The 17,128-nt window shown below is 38.4% G+C and overlaps 1 protein-coding gene across 7 annotated transcripts in view; it reads left to right on the plus strand.

Moving 5' to 3' along the window:
- nalcn (sodium leak channel, non-selective) overlaps nucleotides 1–17,128 on the plus strand; it is a 66,280-nt gene that overhangs the window by 9,518 nt on the left and 39,634 nt on the right. For all 7 annotated transcript variants that reach the window (XM_042221821.1, XM_042221818.1, XM_042221824.1 and 4 more), the window contains 5 exons: nucleotides 70–195; nucleotides 1,791–1,942; nucleotides 3,304–3,446; nucleotides 3,713–3,817; nucleotides 8,232–8,318. In XM_042221821.1, the coding sequence (XP_042077755.1) occupies nucleotides 70–195; nucleotides 1,791–1,942; nucleotides 3,304–3,446; nucleotides 3,713–3,817; nucleotides 8,232–8,318 (613 nt within the window). The remainder of the gene's footprint in view (nucleotides 1–69; nucleotides 196–1,790; nucleotides 1,943–3,303; nucleotides 3,447–3,712; nucleotides 3,818–8,231; nucleotides 8,319–17,128) is intronic.

Here is a 17,128-nt window from a genome sequence, read left to right on the forward strand (position 1 = left end):
TACATATGGTCTTTGTACATGTGAAATATATCTCATAGATATCTCTTTCTGTACTATTTTGCATTGCAGGCGATCCGGGGAACAGATTTGGAGTGTGTCAATATTCCTACTGTTTTTTCTCCTGCTCTACGGAATTCTGGGGGTTCAAATGTTTGGAACGTTCAACTATCACTGCGTTACTAATGATACAATCGGGTAAGAACGAATGATTAAATAAATGTAACATTGAATGCTTTTTTTTGGATTATCAAGTCCGATATAAACTTTTTACTTTTTTTGGACTAAACTATCGTCTCTCCAGAAATTAGAAGATACCTACGCTAAGTGTCTTTGTTAAAGATCATATAAACACAGTGCAAAGTGTCAAAGGAGAAAACTTTTAATTAGAATAATGCTTTTGGAGACAAAAGTTTTGGTAGTGACTGCAATGGTTAAACCCCCAGGTTGCAGCCAGAGTTAATGGTAATTATAATAATTAAATTTTCCTGCATTGTCCAGCCTTTGCATTATGCTTCTCCATTTCCTCCCTGATGTGTTCCTAAGCACCCCAGGGACACAGAATATATTAGCCATTAGTAAGAGGAAATATAGTACCAGGGCATTGTGATATTCATGTATAGCTTTGTCATTCATCTGTATTATATAAGTCCAAAAGTGGTTTGGCAGTTGGGCATTTAATTTGTTTACTACTGAGCTCCTTTTTCTCCAAATCCAATACACATATATATATATTGGGGTATCTAATGGGGAATTTTAGAAAAATGTCACACGTGGGCAGAAGTGTCTAATCTCTGTTTGCCATATGCCCTTGGCACAAAGTCAAGCTCTCTAGCTTTTCACACACATGGGATTTGATGAAAACTGTGGGAACAATGGCAGGGGGCGTTCTCTGATATGGACATTAAAGGGTTTTGGCTATATGAATAGAATAAAGTCCCCTTTTATGGATGTTAGGTTTCCTACAAATGACCTCAGCACTGTTGAACTTCCTGACATGAATCATGATGTTGAATGAGATATAACACTTGAATATGTATTACTTTTTTGTTTCTGTAGAGGTTTTATAACTGTTTTATATACAACTGTACAACTGTTTCCAGGTTTGATGAGTAGTCTAAAGTAAAAAAAAAAAGGTTCTAACAAATTATGCATTTTATTTTGAAATAACATAACATTTATTCATCACTACACATTGTGATAAATCTAAGTTTATTAGATACTTTGAATTGTTTGATGAAACTAGCATTTTAGGACCTTAAGCATGCTTTAATAAGGGGTATCATTATGTTTTTGTGTTATCAATTTACAGATGCCGAAAACCAGTCATAAATAATTTCTTATAACACTCACAAAATGTAATATTTTTGCTTTTCACTGGACATTTTCTCTCTTCTTTCAGGCTTCATTTATCGCTCCTCTGTCATCAAGAAAGGGAATATCATAGATAAGACACATTGATATTATTCAGCTCGGTATAATGAGCTTTATTGGGATTCACCACTATGCCTCTGATTGCCCTTTTTGATAGTGCAATAAATTATTCCCTCTGATTCTCTACCTCTAATAAACAATTTGGATGAATGTCTGTGCAGACAATTTGAAAGCATTAATTTTCATTAGCCCAATCAAGCTGTTCCTGGTAACACCTGTGGCAATAAGACAAAGAGAGGAATTGTATTCACACATTAACCTTTGTTTTTCTTTTTTATTAGGCATTTTTCTTTTTTTGCAAGCACTGCCATTTTTGATATGAGCTAGTAATTTTTTTTTGTATTTGTTTTATTGGTAAGCAATGTGTCATTGAACAACTTGACCATCCCAGACACCCATTGCTCCCCTGATGGAGAAGGCTACCAGTGTCCTTATGGCTTCAAATGTATGGACCTGAAAGAACTGGGTCTGAGCCGACAGGAGCTCGGTTATAGTGGATTCAATGAACTAGGTATGCGCTACACAATGATTCCTTCAAACGTACACAGATAAAGAAATATTTATTATCGTATATTTTTATTTGTTTAAACAATATATACAATTTTACAACTTAAATTTCTTACGGAGGCCAAAAAATACACACTAATGAAAATTATAATTCTATACCGAGTAACTTCAGCACATGTTACTAAACATTTAACTAGAAAATTTCACCTTCAAGGCTTCCATATATTTGATCAAGACCTGTGGAAAAGATGACCTTGTTTTGTCTATTCTACATAGCTCAAAAAATATTTAAAAAATACACTTTGAAAACACATCAGCCCTCCAGGTAAAAACAAAAATCATGCTAGTTATCAGATAGGGCCTGGGTAATCTGCTAGGGACGAAAGGATGAGACATAGTTTGGTGGAAATGAAAGTTATAAACGTACAGATCGGCTGAATCCAAAAATAAAATGAAAAAAATGATGCTGTACACTAGTCCATTCAAAATGTTATTCAGTTGTTTGTTAGGAATAAGTTAGTCACATGACAAAGTCTTGACTCTCACCAAGAGGAAATATACAGAGTGTTTTAAGAAGAATCATCCAATTTCAAAAGGCTATATTTTTTTAAGGCAATGCACATAAAATCTTGCAATAATTTTTGAAATGCATGGCTGAATATTAAGTTTTCCATGAGAAACGCACGTAATGGCTGGGTAATTAAAGCCCTTTAAAATCGGATGATTCTTTTTGATACACCTTGTATGTTTGAATGGTAATAGTTTAACTGGGGAACTCAACCTTTGATGACAGTTGTCAGCTACTTGTTTCCAATCTAACACTGATTAATTTGTGCAGACAAGAATATTATATACCTCAGAAAAGTAAAAAGAGAATGTTCACTCTACTTTTTCAAACACTACAATAACTTGAAATAGTGTTTCTTCATAAAATCATCTTTGGCTAAGACTTAAAAGAACAGACAGTTCCTTTGCAAAGAGCATGTTAATCAGAAAAACAGCAAAGATTTCATTTTTGAATTTTTTATTTTTTTTTCCTGCTGACATAATTTATGTTAATTAGAGGCATCAAAGATGAGTTGATTGGGTTTGAGTCTGGCAAACAGAATTTCCCGTCTTGTCATTATAACAAAGAGAACTATGAGGACTCTGTGAGCTGTCAGAGTAAACACTCATTATAGGTAAAAAGAGAAACTCAAACTGTTATCTTTTTAAATGGCTTAGTCTTCGGGGGAAACATAATAATTGGTGTGCGGTTCACAGACATCGACATGTTAAGCGAAAGACAGATGCTGACGTTTGTTTCTTCAGAAATCAGCTTCTCATCTGACTGCTTCTTTCTGACTCTTGTGTGTTTTTGCTCAGGCACGAGTATCTTCACTGTGTATGAAGCTGCGTCACAGGAAGGCTGGGTGTTCCTCATGTACAGAGCCATTGACAGTTTCCCTCGCTGGCGCTCCTACTTCTACTTTATAACTCTGATTTTCTTCTTGGCGTGGCTTGTCAAGGTTAGAGCTTGGCTCTCTCTGCTGCACTTTTCATGATAATTTCTGGAGATCGTTGAACACCGAAAGGTTAATTGACATAACCTAATAGTTCACCTACAAACATGATGATTTACCCTTTTTAGTAGAATGTCCTCTGGCTAATGAGAGAATTAATGTCACGACAGTGAAAGGAAATCAAGCAATGGGCTTGCACTTGGTCATTGACTTCGAATAGCCTGAGCGCTCTTACTCTATCGTTGTCCTCTTTTTTTTTTTTCTTTTTACAGAATGTCTTCATTGCAGTCATCATTGAGACATTTGCTGAGATTCGAGTCCAGTTTCAGCAGATGTGGGGGTCAAGGAGCAGTACCACCTCTACTGCTACAACACAGGTACAACTGCTACAGAACCAAGCTAAAAGAATAGAGCCATAAAACTGACAAATTGTATGTCTCATACATTTTGACTTGGTTGAATTGGTGCCTACAATTGATCTTTTTAAAACCTGTACACGTTGGTAATCAAGTGCATCAAATTCAGATGACTAGAACACAAACACATTTTGACACTATATAGATTTTCCACAGTGTATTGTGATCCATAAATGCCTTCAGAAATCGAAAGAAATGACTCCTTAATAGGCCTTAGTGTATGTAGGCTCATATGTAAAAAATATTCAGATAAAAATAATATTTAAAAAAAAAGACAAGACATTTATGTGGCCATGTGACAAGTTGGCTCTCAGTAGCAGGAAAGGTTTACTCTATGAACTTGGTTGTTGACTGTGTGAAATGTTTCTTGCTTTTGTTGGGCCTTTACTGAATCATTCAGGGGACATAGTGAAAGCTGTGTCCGAATTGGTGGCATCAAGTCGGGCAGGTTCTCGGTGGGCGTTTGGCTCATCCAAGATTATGCATTTTCACAGATTGTGTTTGTTTTATCAGGGAAAAAATCCAATGGTACAGCTAAACACTAAATGCTGTTGCAAATCTGTTACCTCTCTACTCTTTATAGAGTATAGCTTGCAACTTAACATTTTTGAGATATGCGCAGATCACAGTATTCAATGAAGTCACTAATGGTCACATCAGCTGTTTCTAGCAAATGTCATGGTTATGGTGATTCAACATACGTACATTAAAAAAAAAAATGTGGCTGTTGTTGTGTGTGTGCTCTTTCCAAGGCCCTTATACTGCATCATACCAGTCTGACAAGAGTGATTGGTGTGAGTAGATCTTTTATTCCAACAAAACCAAGGTCCCAAAAAAGAAATTGTTTTATGCCATGCATATCTGGGGTCACACTCACGAAAACTCAAAAAAAGCAGCTAGACTTTTGAAAAGAGTTTGGAAGAAGATTTCTCCTGTATTGACATGAATGGAAGAGAGTTTGGGAATCTCATCAGCATGTCTTGGGTGTCCCTTTCCAGAGCATACTGAAGGATTGTACCCTTGGGATTTAACATAAAAGCTGAACAGCATGGCTGGAAAGGGGATCTTCTTAACTACCTTGTTCAGCTTTGTTTTGCAGTGTCTATCTCACGCATCCTGTGTGTGTGCTATCTGTTACTTGAAGCCAGGGATCTCTGCCTGAATTTGTCTGCAGCACATCAGGGAGCTCTTTAGGGTGTCAGTCCTTTGCTTTACAGTGCTTTCTTGACGTTTCTGTGCCAGGCGTCTTTAGATCAACCGTGGTTTGTTTGCCACCAGGTGTATCCAGCGCACTGCTGGCACGAGGCGAGTTGTGTGGCATGCGACAGACATGTTCCAGCCATCTCCATTGGTACAGTTTGTCTGTCCTGCTCTGCAGATTTTCCCTTGAGATGATGTTTAGCTGAAAGCTCTCGGGAGCAGCTCCAATTTCATTTTGAGTATAAACATGATCTTTTAGTTATACAGGAAACAGTCTTGAAAATACTAAGTTTTGTCTGATGGAGCTTCAAAAAGACTTCAGCATGTGAGCTTTTCATAACCTTTGATAATTCTAATGTTGATCTGCTAGGTTCTCAGGTATTATGAGTCTGCAGTTTGTCCACATTATATTTTAAAGCCTTTAAAAATATATATAGTTTGGGGGTTCGTCTATAATAGATTTTGATTACTTTCTCTCATTTCTTCTTATCACAACACCACTGCTATGCAATAACCCACAGAAATAATGTTATATAGCAAAATAACTAAAGTTGTATACATTACTTTGTATTGTATTTAATGTATTCATTATGGAGCACTAAGGAATTGACAGCTCCAGAGGCTAAATAGAGGAATAACAAAAAACAAATGTCCTTTAGCAACAATTAAATAATACTTTTTAAAAAACAACTTAGATATGTGAAAGCAAATTGCAAGACTGAACTTAAGAGTTTCTTTGGTCTGATATTTGCTTCTGGAGTTTTCCTTTCACTATTTGCAAATAGTTTTGAAACTATATAGGGACATAAACAAGAGAGAGAGAAATTATCAGGAATATTCACAGATGTTAATGCCCCAAGAGCTACTGAGGAACATATAAAAGTGATTTATGTGACAAAATATAATTTGAGGCTCATTCTATAAATGGTTTCTTATTGTGGATTGTGTGTAGCCAACCTCTAATGAATACAGTACAACAATATATAACAAATATGTTATGAATCCATGTGCAAATTTGCATTTGGCAATTGTGTTGATGGTAAAGCTATGAAGCCAGTGTTTGGTTGAGAGTTTAAACATTTGAAATGAATAATCCGAATGATGTCAACCTGACAAGCGTTGAACTGCAGACGTTTTTTCCACTGAGTCCTGAAAACGATTCTTCTTGTAATGTCATGAAAGTAAAACCTCTGCTACTTCACTCATGAATGGAAAACAGGCTAGTGCCACTGGCATACTCCTGTGACCTTGAAAACAATTAGCCTTTCTTGCCATTATCAAAATTAATCATAATCACATCGTCATGCCCCAGTCTTTATCTTAGAGGGGGGAAAACTAATTAGCTGTGGTGTAACACTTAACTGTCAGTCACAGATGATGAAAAGAATATGATCCAGTCTTAAGGTTCCCTGGAGAGAGCAAGGTTGGTATAAGGTGGCCCTGGGAGATACTACCCATTCTATACTCCCTATTTCTTGTCTTTGTTATATTGTCTCCCGATTATTGCAGCTTTTATTAGAGATTAGGATGGAAAGCTTAACTGTGTTGATTAAAAATGGAAAAAAAGGATAAATCAGCCTTTGTTTGACAAGATCAGACTTTAAATTCTATATTCTGATGAGCAGTTATGAAGTGCTGAACGTTAAGCTGAAATATAGTGTAACTTTATCTTGGTTTGTCTTTAGTAGAATAATATCAACTTTCAATTTTTGATATCAATGTTGATATCAGCATGGTTTTTGCTGATATAAAAACAAAACAAAGCTAATGGCATGCTATGGATTTGACGTCAGTCTATGTGATTTAAAATGATGTAGTAGATATCAAAGCTGAAACAGTGTGCAGCAGGTGGGATGGTGGGTATGTAATCACAGAACAGGATGACAAATGATGCAGGCATGTTAAAAATGTTTTATGTGTGAGAAACCAGCAGCTGCAGATCAGTCCACACGTTTGTGTTTTATGCTCCTCACATCAGTTCAGAGAAAATTCATGATACAAAAGGATTTAATCCACCACCTACTGCATGGAATGATTTCAAGGACAGTCAGGCCAAAAACACTATACCAGCTCATTTGCTAAATAAATCATTAATATTCCAGATTAAGTCACATCTGGCGTGTAGAGTTCAAAAGCAGTGTTCTCCTGTTTTCAGATTAGTCAGTTTTGTTTTTTAATTTAATTCTAGCTGCATGTTAGTACATTGTTGGCATTGTGTTGGTCTGTGCTCTGCTTTGGACCAGACCAAAATGTGTATTTCATATAAGCATTTTGGTCACCAGAGGGTGAATACGGAATTTAGTCAACTTTTGACTCTGTTATTTGTTGTTCCTACATGATCACCTAAAGTTTCCCCACCACCAGGCCAAATTTTACTTCATGGCATGTCGCAGCTAATGCATAAATGCCCATAAAATTAACAACATTGCTGCCATATAGTAATTTAACACAATTAATAATAATGTCCAAGTCTGCCAGGCCTTTAAATGTTTCCTGTAGCCTGACTACGAGATTTGTTATGCTACATTCCGCCAACTCTCATTTTTCTCTGTATGTTTGCTTTAGGATCACATAGTTTTCTCCAGCCTAGGCAGCAAATTAATTTTCAGTGAAATTATGGTTTGTGTGTTATTAATTTAGATTTTCTATAATATTAATTATTTGAAACTGGGATTAGCATCTGCCCGAGTGGCTATAAACACTTGCTCTTGCTGTGATACTGATACATGGCAATCACAGTATGTTTGCTGTATATGAGTTATTGTAATGTTTGGCAGCTAACTGAAATAAACACTTTTGGTTGATTCTTAATATCAAGTTAACTCTTTGTTGATATTTCTCATATGTCTAATTTGTTACATTCAAGATTTGGTAGAACTGTTATTAATGAGTGAACCAGCTGTCTTGTGTATTTGAAAGTCTCTGCTCTGATATTTGCTTGTTTTTATTTCCGGTGTTAGGTCCTTAGGCCTGCGTACTGTATTTAGTAGCTATCACACTGCTTGTGTGGGTTGGTTCTGTGTGTATGCCTTCAGCTTTTTTCTGGCCACAGATGTCTTATGAAGATGTAGCCTAGAGGTTGAAATGTCTGTTGTGTCCAGTGTTTTGAATGGTATGGAGATTTTATGTGTGTGTGTGTTCGTTCTTCCACTTACATGCTGTCCTTGTGCCTCAGATGTTCCATGAAGATGCTGCTGGGGGATGGCAGCTTGTTGCTGTGGATGTCAACAAACCACATGGCCGAGCGCCTGCCTGCCTCCAGGTAAACACGTCACACGATTAATATGCTGCTGGTGTAAACTGTTTCTTTTTCCTCTCATATGCACCTGCATAATTCCTATTCTGTCTATTAACAAAAAGCAGATAACTTCATTCTCTTAACAGCAGCTGTAGACTGATGCAGTATCACATCATTGTTTTTGCATTTGTTTCTTTCTTTAGTGGCTGAACAGTGTCAAACAGTTAAGTGATGGGATTTAAAATGAGGGGAGGCTCATGTTTGATGTGTAATGCTGCGCTAATGATGTCGCTCCAGTGACAGATGGGTTTTAAATGACTTCTACATGATGGACACCACTGGCGTCTCATGGTTGGTGTGATCCAAATGGTTGGGCTTTAAAGATAAGCTGAAAGCGGCGGGTGTTGTTTGCAGCTGGCCCGCTGTTGATAGCGGCGTGTTGTGGTGTAAAAAGCTGGGCCCTTGCTGTGAAAGACTGCCAATGGAGTCTGCAGCTATGTGAAGGTGGATGGCTGTCAGCACGCCCTAATGGAGTTAAAGCTGCTCTGGAGGTAGGTTTTAAGGACGCATGCACACATAAACGGAGCAAGGAAGAGAGTGCAAATAATAACAGGGAAATTTGAAGAAGGGAAGGAAAGAGAAAATGCGAAATATGCAGTATTCCCATTAAAGCAGCATGTCCCCCAGAGCCTCATCATCGGCTGAAGGAAAGATTTAGATAGAGGGATAACCAGAGGGATAAACACGGCTGACTTCCCTCTGAGCCCTGTGCTGCATTACAAGGAACAGTCAAAGACTTCTTCATTTGCCTTATTCACTCGTAACAAATAGCTATTATTGTCATTATGTGATAACAAGATGATCATTTCCAACAGTAGAAAGGCTAATGGAGTGAAAGACAGCAGCATTAGGTCACCTTTATAGCACTGGGTCAAAAAAGACAGCTTCTGTTTTAGTCAGACTGCTGTGTGGATGAATTGCGGGTTAGATTGCATTCGCCTCCAGTAAAACTATGAGCAGATGGGCAGAAAGAAGCTGAATCTGGTGAACATTTGCCTCAAAGGCCATGCCTTCTTGTTTGATTGCTTTGCTGTACATAATTCTGGATTTTTGCTTCAACATCATTAACTGCTGATAATAGGATAGGAGAAAGGAAAGGATTTTTTTTCAAGTCATATACCAGAGGATACAGATGCTGTGGGGCCGGCTCCCTGTGAGAGGGAGCAAGCTTCACAGTGAATTGGTAGATGCAAGGCAACTCACACTACCATCACACGGACTGTTGGAAATGGCCTTGAAATTGTGATAGATGAACATCTGTCTCTGATAATCAAAACACAGAAACATAGGATAGGAATGATCCTGATATTACTTTATTAACTTCAGCAAAATATATTTCATATTAAGGCCAGTACTAGACAATGCATGTATTATAACAATAAAGTTTTAAAAGGAAAAGCATATGTTAGCTAAATATTTAGTATATATTTCTGTGAGATTTCAGATCCTACCGTCAAAATAGCCTAGATGATTTTTATGTTTCCATGGTAACAATCAGTGACATGTGTTTACCAATGATACCATCTGACAAAAGCTGAGGAAAATCTGCCTTGCAGATAGACTTGAGTGCAAGCAAGGAAAATAAGATTTTGTTTAAATAACCTGCTGAAACTTTTGTTTTAGTTTGTTTGTTCAGTTGAGATTCTTATTTTTTTTAAGCTGGTATGTAAATGTTTTAGCCTGCTTGTGCATTCAGTGTGTCAAATGTGAGGCAAATAATGATTAAGTATTAGCTGAATACTTGTGACTGATTTTGACATGTATTGTACAGTGCTAATCTCAAAAGTCTTCCATTGTTTTCTGGTGCCAGTCAGATACTGACAGCAGATTGTGGCATATAAAGCCATCAAAGCACTCTGAAAATGTTTTGATGTTTTCATGTTGTCAAAAACACTGCAAGATCTAACCCAGCTCTTCAAACCAAACCCGAAAGGCCTAATCAGAGATCACAAAGAAGGATTTTAAGTAAGGAAATATGTTACAGGTTTCACAGATTAGTTGTTGAAAGAAGTTAATCTCATCTAAAATGCGTTGTACACAAAATATTCACCAGTATTGACTTGAAGAATTAGTCTTTTATTTTTAAAGGACTTTAATTTAAACTGTCTCCTAATTTATCGGAACAGGCCAGTTCATAATGTGCTTCGACTTCGAATGAGAAAGCATAATAAAGACAAACAACACACTGTTCATTATTAAATCGTGATATTTCCCACTGCAAATGGTACTTCAGACTTAGAATTTCCTTAAGGTATTACAATTTTTAGATATTGTTATATTTAAATAAAAGAAATGTAACTGAAGATCACTGTAAAATGAGTTTAAATAGGAAAGACATGGGATTGATTGCATTGACAGTTAGTGTAGCTGCACCTGTGTATCTGTGCATCCATGTGTCGTGGGCAGTTGTACACAGTAGTTATGTATGTATGTAAATGTGATTTTTAAAAAAAACCACACATTTCTCTTCTCTGATGTAATGGTTGGTGTGAGAAGTCATGCCATATTACACCAGTATCAGATTATTGATGGATGCCCCTTGCACGCTTTCTTTAAAGCCTTGCCAAACACTGTATTTCTTTGCTTTTTCATCCATATCAGAAGGGAACAGTGTTAGCTGACTTGACAGGTAGAGTGAAGACAGGTAGTGGAGATCCAGCCTGCAGGGCCATCTGTGAGTGCTGGGGAAGTGAAGTGTGAGTTTCTGTTCTGCTCTATCTGGCTCCAGAGTAATTGGCCGTCAAATGATTAAAATGTTTCAGCGCTGGCAGGTGGGTGCTTTCTGCAGATAGGAGACCCGTGTGCATCCTGTCTTTGTCTGCTGCCGGCTCACCTATTACCGTCGGAATGTCTTTGAAACTACGTGCAAGTGTCCGGTCAGGCCTCTGCGTCTTCGACAGGCAGCCCAGCGATCTGCCTGCAGACGTCTGCGTATTTGTTCGTGTGCGTGTGTGTCAATCTGGATCTGTCTTGGTCCAATCTGGCTGCAGCAGTTGGAGATAGCACATAATTGATTAACCACCTGCTCTTTTTGGAGACGGGGAGGAAATGGCAGCTTCCTCTCCTGAGGGGCTACAAACAAAAATAGCCCTCTAAGCAGGGAGCACCTTCACTTTCCTCGTCCACTCTAACAGCTGTTTTTCTAATGTTTTTATTATCTCATTTTTAACTAATGCTGTCTTACAGCAGTATAGTCTTAATCAAAGTTTTGACAACATATGGCATCCTGGTTGTCATTTTTGTTGAATTAGAATATTCTGTTCTTTTCGCTTTCGGACAGTAAAAACTTTACATTTGCATATTTGTGCTCATGAAATCTACCAACAGTCATTTTCATATACATATTTGCATGTTTCTCTTTGCTATTGCATTAAAAGCATATTTTTATGTTTAGACATTATAATCAGCAGTAGAGTTCAGAATTAAGGCCTGTGAGAACAAAAGACATGCACGAGTGTTCCTGTGAGTTTTTAGTAGTGCCTGTAGGAGCCATCTTACATTCAGAAGGTCTCTCTTTGCTATATTTTAAGCACACAGACTGCTTGGACAGTATTTATTTAAGGGTTTTCAGTCGGAGACCGGTGGAGGTTAATGAAGCATTCTGTTCCTTTCCCCATAGATTTGGTCTGCTAATTAGCCCCTGATGCTCCACCGTGCCATAATTATACCGCAGATTGGTGCTTTGGCTGCTATAGGCAAAATAAAGAGAAATACTCACTGCAGATATATACTATTGGAGTCAATAATTAAAAGAGCTTCAAATGACCACTTAGGAAAAGTGGAAAAGCAATAATGAATGTTCAGGTCTTCTAGTAATCCAGCAAAGTCATGTGTTTAATTTTGCGTTGTCTCTTTGCCAACGAGCAGTTGCTGTTCCTCACTCCTCATCTGCAGAGCTAAATGCAGTGTGATGGCTAAACCACTAGCTTACTGAGCAAAAGGAGGATCTTTTTGACCTCTCTCTCCCTAAAGCCAGAGGTTATTGATTCTCTTGAGCTCCCTATTTGTCCCTGCCCTTTGTCTTCTGGATCTTCTCAGTGACACCACTCGTATACTTTTAGGCAGCCACACAAACACAAAGATCTACAATGTGTGAAGGTTAAGGTCAGTTTGACTCTGCGTGGAAGGAGAAAGAGGGTACAAAGAAGGGAAATTAGATGAGGAGAACACAGGATGCAGAAAAGAAAGACATAGCAAGGTAGGTAGTGCATATGTGTGTAATGTAAAATGGATCATCTGCAAGAAGAAAGTGAACAACATGTGACTGTTCCTGTGAGATCAGCTCTGAATGTAATTGTTCTTTCAGTCTAGTCAGGAGCACAGTGATATATTTTCTGAAATTAGATACACCACACAGTCCTATTCTAGGACTAAGACACGGAATGGACGCAGAGGTGGCAAAGCCAGCAGATATTAAAGGGAGAAAGGGAGACCATCATGTTTTATTAAGACCCTTTTTCCAGCCAGAGACATGAGTCAGCCTGCTGTAATCAAGGCCGTAATAAGTCAAGGGGCACCCACTTAACTTGATCCACAGCCCAGTAAGACTTTATGCACCCACTCCTTCAGCCAAAAGCTTTGAATTACAATAACTCTGTGTTGATATCTTAATTTGACAGTAGGCTTCTGAATTACGATGTTTGGTTTGCATATTTTATTCATTTATTTTTTTTAATTCGGTTGGAATAAAAAAGCCTTAAGAGAACTCTTTGTCAAGTATAGAGACTTAAAAAATAACTCAAGCAAAACAGTCTGTAATCCCACTCAAGTTCTTCTTAATCTCAGTAAACAGGAGAGAAAACTGTAGCAGCAGTAGGTGCCAGAACATGGCCCAGTCTGTTGGTGACAATTCCTGTGTGACTACTGCTTTTCCCTGCCAGCTATGTGCACATGTGCTACACTCCTCTCATGTACCAGCGGAAAGAGCATTTGTCCTCCTTGGCAGTCTGAGGGAACAGACAGAAGACGAGGAAGCAGCCAGTCTGCGTCTCTTTGTTGATTGTGTTACAGTTGCAGGCCCTGGAAAATTTCCAGATATTATGGATATTTTCCCATCATTCAGAGGATCGGTCTCTTTACTTACAGCGGCTTGTGTCGCTACATCTCTTATATGAGGACAGCTGAATGTTGTCTCAGCTCTTTGGTGAGATTATGGTTTATTCTTCAGTGACCAGAGCCTTTAGTGAGAGTGAGAATTTGCTTCACTGTTCAGATTGACTTAGCATTAAGGAACAAAAGTGCACAAGTCAAGTAACGAGAAGTCTTCACAAAAAGAGAAATAGATATTCATTACCTATTCCTTTGTATTTTTTTCAATTGCACTTTTAATTTTACCAGAGAAAAACACACACTGAGTGCTCTTTTTCCCTAGATACCAATTTGCATGCCAGTCGAAATGATCTTTTCTCCACAACGCTATTTGCATGTATAATTTCCATCATGGACAATCTGTTGCAGTCTAGAACATAAGAGCTGAGTACACGCTGCATGTCGGAGGTATGCTGTGCTATGTATTGGAAATTAAAGTTTGCTTCACTCACGGAGAAAATTGTGCTATTATTCACTGGAAAAAAGACAAAATCGCAACTTAATGTGTAGCTGCTTGCAACACTTGAATTCACCATCTCTCTCTCTCTCTCTCTCTCTCTCTGTGTCATTAGTAACTTTTCTGTGTGGAACTTCAGGAAGCAGTTGCTAGTAAATGTGAGGTGGACTTTACATTTCAAATATGTGGATGCTTATATATAGTTTAGTATCTGTATATTGTCATGTCGTAGATTTGGGAGAAGACAAGAAATTGATTAAAATGTTCTCTTCTATTTCAGCAATCATCAACTTCATATATTCGCGCGCGTGCACGCATGATTGTGCCTGTGTGCAATGAGCACCTGGTATTTCAAAGAATCAGCCAGAGGCAGCTCGAATAAATAGCATCCATCAAACAAGTGGCAAAGGATTTCAGAGACATACAAGCTGAGGAACATCAAACAGCAGGGGAGAGCCTTCTTGTACTGCAGTTGATGCTCTTAAATTGATTCTGACATCTTGAGGCCATACAGGGTGTGCCAGTGTCATCAGCTGCATTAGGGAAACTCAGCCATTTTGCCTTTGGAACAGCATGGAGAGTGTTATACGGTGAATTGCTCTGCATGTTTAGGCAATTTGGCGCAAATGGCAGCGTGAGGGCAAGATCAAAAGGTTGTTTTGTGGCAGACGTGAATGGTTACAGGGCTGTATCTCCATATGACAGATGTTCGAAGTAGACACTGCTCTCCAGGTTTTCTTAGAGATGTGATTCCCAAAAGCTGACAGAGAATATGGGCAAAGTCAGGACCTTAAGAAAATTGACTTTCATACACACAAGCATGTACTTTCTGCTCTCTGTCAGTATGCCTCTGTCTTGCTTCTTCTCTCACACACACAACACACACACACACACACACACACACACACACACACACACACACACACACACACACACAGATCCATTCCGCCAAAACACCCATGGGGGAGAACGTCTGGTTGCTGGAAATGTCAAACTGCTTTGTCACGTCCAATCTCAGTCAGGGAGCTTAAGCACTGTGTGTCTAGAGTGGGCATGTGTAAGTTCGACACAAAAACACCCATCCTCAAGGCTATGAGCTCTGTTAGCCTAGCCAGTAAGTTGAGTTTTCAAAAGTAGGAAGAATTTTACAACAAACATGAAGTGAAAAAAGAAAAAGATTTGTGAAAGATTTGGCTGACTATACTGGCAGTTTCATAGCTCTGTATATGACTGGGTCTTATGTAAATGACATCATCTTAAAGAGCACCTTAACACCAGCTGAAGATCTTGTTTTTGCTGACATCCAGTGGTTTAAGTTTTCATCCACCTGCCGTGATGTAAAAGTTAGGGTGCTGTTGCTTGACCAGTCGAGTGAATTTTTGATCACATCCAACCCAGCATGCATGATACGGGAATCACACTAGAAAGTTTCAACCAGAGAGGGCAGCCAAACACTCCTTTGTTAGCCTGGATTTAAAGCCCAAGTTTATTTTAAGCTGTCAGAAACTTAGGGATATTACTAACTTAGTATTGCCTCTTCGTATTTAAGACGAAGGAAAGTGAACTCAGTAGAATTTAGACATATGTCTAACCGATTTATACCCACAATTGCCCTTGAACCTGTGTGCTTAACCTCAAAACTGCTCCTTTTAACCCCTCCCTTTTTAACCCTCTTTAATTGCAATGCAGCCCTGCTGGTTAACAGTCTGCTGCTTTTTAGTTTGCTTTATTAGGAAGCTAAAGGTATTTGGTTAAGGTTAGAAAAAGCCAGAAGTAAAAGAAAACAATATAGACATATAGGAGACAGAATACTGGCAATGATCAAGGTGTGCTACCAGTGCCATTGCTCCTGACAGAAGTCTGTTTTTGTACTGTAAGAGATTTTTGTCAGGTAAACATAAGTGTGGTAAAACAGCATGCAATACATCATGTAATATACGTGTCATTCAGTAGCTTGGTTGGGTAAGTTTATCTAATAATTCCTCACTTGTTTTCAAAGCAAACTGACTGCAGATCTGGATTTCTAGACTTTTGAGTTTGTACTGTAAGTGTCCTTGTGTGTAGGAGGGTGAATGGCAGGGGGCCCGTTTTCCTGGGGCGAATTTGATCTTTCCAGCAATGTTGCAAACGATCTTCATCTGTCTTAAAGTCTTCCTCTCACTTTTCACTTTTTCAGTCCTTCCTATTGCTAATCTCACATGCAAGTCTTTTTTTAGGGTGAGTCGTTCTACCCACTCACATGCTGTTCATCCTGCCATATACAATATGTGCAGTTTAGGGCTGTGATCACATCTGTCGCATTGTTTCCAAAAGAATGCGTCATTACCACATTTTTCTGAAAGAGCAGTCTGTGTCTCGGATCACTGTGGGTCAGTTTCTTCACATTCTCGTATTCCGTGATTATTTTCATCATGTGATGTTATCGGAGGCTTTCAAAGCCTCTGCTTTTTTCAGGGTAAACGGCGTACACTTATTGCTCCCTTTTTCTTGTTTTTGCCTGTCTGAATGCACACTGATTCTGATGTCTGGAACAATGTTTCTCATAGTATTTAACGAAACCCCCTTAATTGCTTTTAAATTTCATGTAGGACTTTTTGCTTTTCTGTACTCTGTATATGTACATACACATGCCCAATGCATTCCAGGTGGGCACTTAAAACTAAATTGCTATTGTCTTGTTCTAAATTTAAATACCTGATGTCCATCATACAGGGTGTTGAAAAGGTATTGGCCAATTTCTTACTTTTTGCATATTTGTCACACTTAAATTAGACGATTTATTAAAGGGGAAAGAAGCTCTCCAACCCTACCTGGCCCTATGTAAAAAAGTAACTCCCCCCTCTTCTTAAATCACGACTTAACATTCATTACCAACATGTCTGGAAAGCTGAGTTCACTTTCACTAGCCACACCCAGGTCTGATTACCGCTGAACCCCAAAAGAGACTATCCGCCCATTAGTTCATGCCCTGAAGCTCAAGCACAATTGAGTTATGCAGCAGGACAACGATCCAAAACGCAAACTTCCTCCATAGTGATGTAAAAGACGCATTGCCAGTTATTGCAAATACTTGATTGCAGTTCTTACAGCCAAGGGTGGCACTACCAGTTATTAGGTTTACAGTTGTGGTCAAAAGTTTACATACACTTGTAAAGAATATAATATAATGGCTCTACCGAGTGTCCCGTTATTTCTAAAACTCTGATTTTTCTCTGATAGAGTGATTGGA

This window comes from Haplochromis burtoni, unplaced genomic scaffold (assembly GCF_018398535.1).
Source record: "Haplochromis burtoni strain Fernald_Lab_line unplaced genomic scaffold, NCSU_Asbu1 Contig_75, whole genome shotgun sequence".
Lineage (NCBI taxonomy): Eukaryota > Metazoa > Chordata > Actinopteri > Cichliformes > Cichlidae > Haplochromis > Haplochromis burtoni.